This window comes from Protobothrops mucrosquamatus, unplaced genomic scaffold, assembly GCF_001527695.2.
Source record: "Protobothrops mucrosquamatus isolate PMUCROS unplaced genomic scaffold, P.Mucros_1.0 scaffold632, whole genome shotgun sequence".
NCBI lineage: Eukaryota > Metazoa > Chordata > Lepidosauria > Squamata > Viperidae > Protobothrops > Protobothrops mucrosquamatus.
In genome coordinates this window covers 134,820-138,386 of record NW_015386924.1, presented here as the reverse complement: position 1 = coordinate 138,386, position 3,567 = coordinate 134,820, and the positions used below count along the sequence as shown (strand labels likewise).

The following is a 3,567-nucleotide window of genomic DNA, read 5'->3' as shown; positions in this document are numbered from 1 at the left end:
CAGTTTTTTATTATTGAATCAGTTCTTGGTATTCAAGAATAGGAACACAGCTCAAAGTAGTGTAAGGATAACGCAGAACAGGTTAGAGGTTGACTTCTGCCATACACATTTACAGATTTTAAAACAGGGGCAATGCTAGGACGGCTCTTACAATTCCGCGCAATGCATACACAAGATCTTCTGTTAACATAAGGTGCTCAAATTTCTTCACCTCATCCTGGCCTTGCTCATGTGAAGTGTTGGCATGCAGAACATTCAGGATGTCAAACTGAAAGACGTGACAGCAAAAGAATGCTGACTTACTGGACCAGGAAAAAATGGTACTGTTGAAGATTATTTTTCCAGCTTCTTTTTAGTATTCTTTTAAAGAAAGAGAATCCCAGCCAATATAACAAATTTATATTCTTGGCATTGCCTTCTAATAGTTCTGACAGGTTGTAATGGCATGCAATGTTCATGTCAAACAAAAAACATTCAGAATACTTTTCATACTTTGCTCGAAGCATTAAAATATTAAATCAAACCTGCCTATGTATTTTAAAAATGTGCAGAAACATTATGTACCTATACACAGGAAATGTGTTGTCTGCATAAATAACCAGCATTCTATGGAACATCTCTCTCTCTCTATGTACACACACACACACACACACACACACACACACAAACCCCAATCAATATGCTGCTAATAGGACTCATTTTCCAGTTTCAGTATCTCCATGTGTCCAGCCTCTGTGAGGTGAGATAAAAGTCTTTTGTAGGCTTCTCTGTTAAGGAAAACAAACAAACAAAAGATATAACATTTTAATTAAAACTAATATAGAGCTTAAGAATCAGTCATGTCATTCTTTTGCTATTGCAAGCAAATTGACAGTAATTTTTTCTACAATTTTGTACTGTTTAGTGCAAGTCACAAGATTATTACTACTTAAGATTTTTTTTTTTAGTTACTGAAGCAACAGCTTGAGAGCATGACAACTTTAAGCGTTATTTCAATCAACCTCTTCCCTTACTGTTAATGTCACTACATTAACAGATGTTCTACTTTAAACACCACTATAATTCTCAAGCATTTTGATCTAGAATTAGAGGAGCTGTAGTGCAACATTAGCTTGGCAAAAGCTCTGCTTCAGAAGTCAGACACAGTACTGTGAGCAGCTATGAGAGAATTTCCCTTTTAAAACAAAGAGAGTACAAGTCTCTCTTTCTAGGTTTACATTATCTAATCATCACTGGGAAGAGCGGTCTCCAACCCAAAATAAATCTGGCTGTCTCAGGAATTCTGGGAGTTGAAGTCCACAAGTCATAAAAGGGCCAAGTTTGAAGACCCCTGATATACAGTAGTAACCAAAATTGTGGAAACCTTTTGAGAAAAGTGTATTTTTGAGGTTTGATGGCTAATAACACCACTTTTTTGGGGGAGTAGTACCATAAAATTATATATCAATGGAAAGATAACTTAATCAAGAATGTAATGCAACAAAGTATGTTCAATTATCTGTACTGTATTCTATGAAAAGTTACAGCCAAATAACCAGAAAAAGGAAGCACAATTTGCTTAGGTTGATATCAGGTAGCTTTCCTTCATCTGATTGTAGCCAATGAGCACGAGTGTTTAGAGAGCCAATCAGGTGTCATCTTGTTTTGGCAATGAGCCAATCAAATCACAGTAGGATTCAGTTATTGATGTCCTGTATTGAAGCTGAGAGGAGGACATTTGTCAGCGTGTTATGTGATCGCTATCAAGTTGGTTGGGTTTTTTTGTGTTCTTTCATTTAGTGAGCTTGTAAAACGTAATAAAATTAAAGTAATGGTGCAAAGAGTTGACTGGTTGCCCAGAAAGCGATGTAAAATAGTATTATTACGTGAACAAGGCTACAGTTATAAAGAAATTAGAAATTATATTCAGAGAAAGTATGAATTGAAAAATTACTATGTAGCTTTTGATTAACAAAAGATTTTTTTTAAAAAAATTTTTTGTATGTATCTTAATGTTATTTTAGAGTCATAGCAAGTTTATACTAGTGTGTAGTAATATGGAGTAATTGTGAATAGATTTTGATTATTTTGTGTTTATTTCCTAGATTAGCTTTGGGAAGTCTTGGGGGGGGAGGGGGAAAAAGGGTAGGTTTGTATTATAGATTTATATGTAGGATATTTTTAAGGAGGTGTCCGGTGATACCCCAACTGCATAGGACGGGATGGTTGAGTGTGGAAGGGAACTAGGAAAGAGGGAGGAAGGAGGAGTGGTGGTAGAATGAGAGGAGGAAGGAGTGGTAAGTGGAAGAGGGTGGTGCGGGAGGGGTACACCGGACACGTCTGTGAATGTTTTGTTTAGCTTTATTCTCTTTGGTTGATATTGTGATAAAAGATTTATGTTTGTGTTTTTTAAATGAAAAATAATAAAAAATTTAAATATATATATATAAAAAAAAAGAAATTAGAAGAAAAATTGGTGGAAACTTAACTACAGGTGGCATTTCTACTGTACACTTTTCCCAAAAGGTTCCCACAATTTTGGCCACTACTGTATACGAAAGAAATAAATGGAAAGAACTGTGGACCTGAAAGAAATATGCACCATTCTTCAAACACAGCTTTTGTAAAGGACGAAACTTACCTTTGCAAGGTGTTTCTGCCAAGGCCTTGTTTATACTCTGAATTCCTCAAGGCCTCGGTCATAGCCGGAATCAGATGGATCACCAGAGACTGGTCCAGAACAGCTACTGTTTCCAAGATGCTATAAACCTGATTATCATACACAGTAGTGTAATCTTGAATAAACTGCCTGTAGGCGGAAAGAAGGGCATTTATCGCAAAGATGCCTTTTTTGCTTTCAGAAAACAGGCTCAGACCAAGGAACGCTTGCTTTTATTTGAAAAACAGTCTAGGGAGTAACTACATGGATCCTATCTGGAGATAGAAGGAAAGTAACAAATGCACACAGCTGTGAGTATGTACACATGGTCATACACATACATACATACAAATATGTAATTTAGAATTATAATATAAATATGTATATATAATTTAGAATATATAAAATGTGTATATTACACACATAATTGAAAGCATGTCCAGAAATTCAACAATACACGAAATCATAATGTGCCCTAATCACAATTTAGAACAGGAATGGAAAAATCCCTTCGTTATCCAATTCTGAGGCCATTATCAAAAATCCAGCTTGTATCCTCAAGAGCCATCCCAATGACGGACTAAATCCTGTTCAGAGTTGTGCAAACATGCCCTTCTTAATCCTTAGGACCGTTGTTTCCAAAAGTAACGCTAAGCACTTCAGTACCAATTGTTATTAAAGCTCTGTGTCAAGTTTAAAATGGAATTCCCAATCCAAAACACTGCATTCTTATTTTAATAGCCATTTTGTCAGCCCGCCTTCAATTATTTAGCAAATCTAAATTAAAGCTCTCTGTATTCTTTAAGTGTATTCTATATGAATCATGAAAAGAAGCAGTAGCCTTTTTATCTGTTCACTTGATTGTATGCACTTTTTTTTTTTTTTTTTTTGCCTATGAGTCAGGATTGATCCCAGGCATTGATTGATGG

General features: G+C 35.5%; 1 protein-coding gene across 1 annotated transcript in view; it reads right to left on the bottom strand.

The window, feature by feature from the left end:
• Positions 1-685: 685 nt before the first annotated feature.
• The window catches only part of MMS22L (MMS22 like, DNA repair protein), a 73,526-nt gene continuing 70,644 nt past the window's right edge, over positions 686-3,567 (bottom strand). Inside the window, exons 23-24 of the mRNA XM_015817740.2 lie at positions 2,621-2,788; positions 686-767 (exon numbers count right to left, since the gene is read on the bottom strand). Of these exons, the coding sequence (XP_015673226.1) occupies positions 686-767; positions 2,621-2,788 (250 nt within the window). The remainder of the gene's footprint in view (positions 768-2,620; positions 2,789-3,567) is intronic.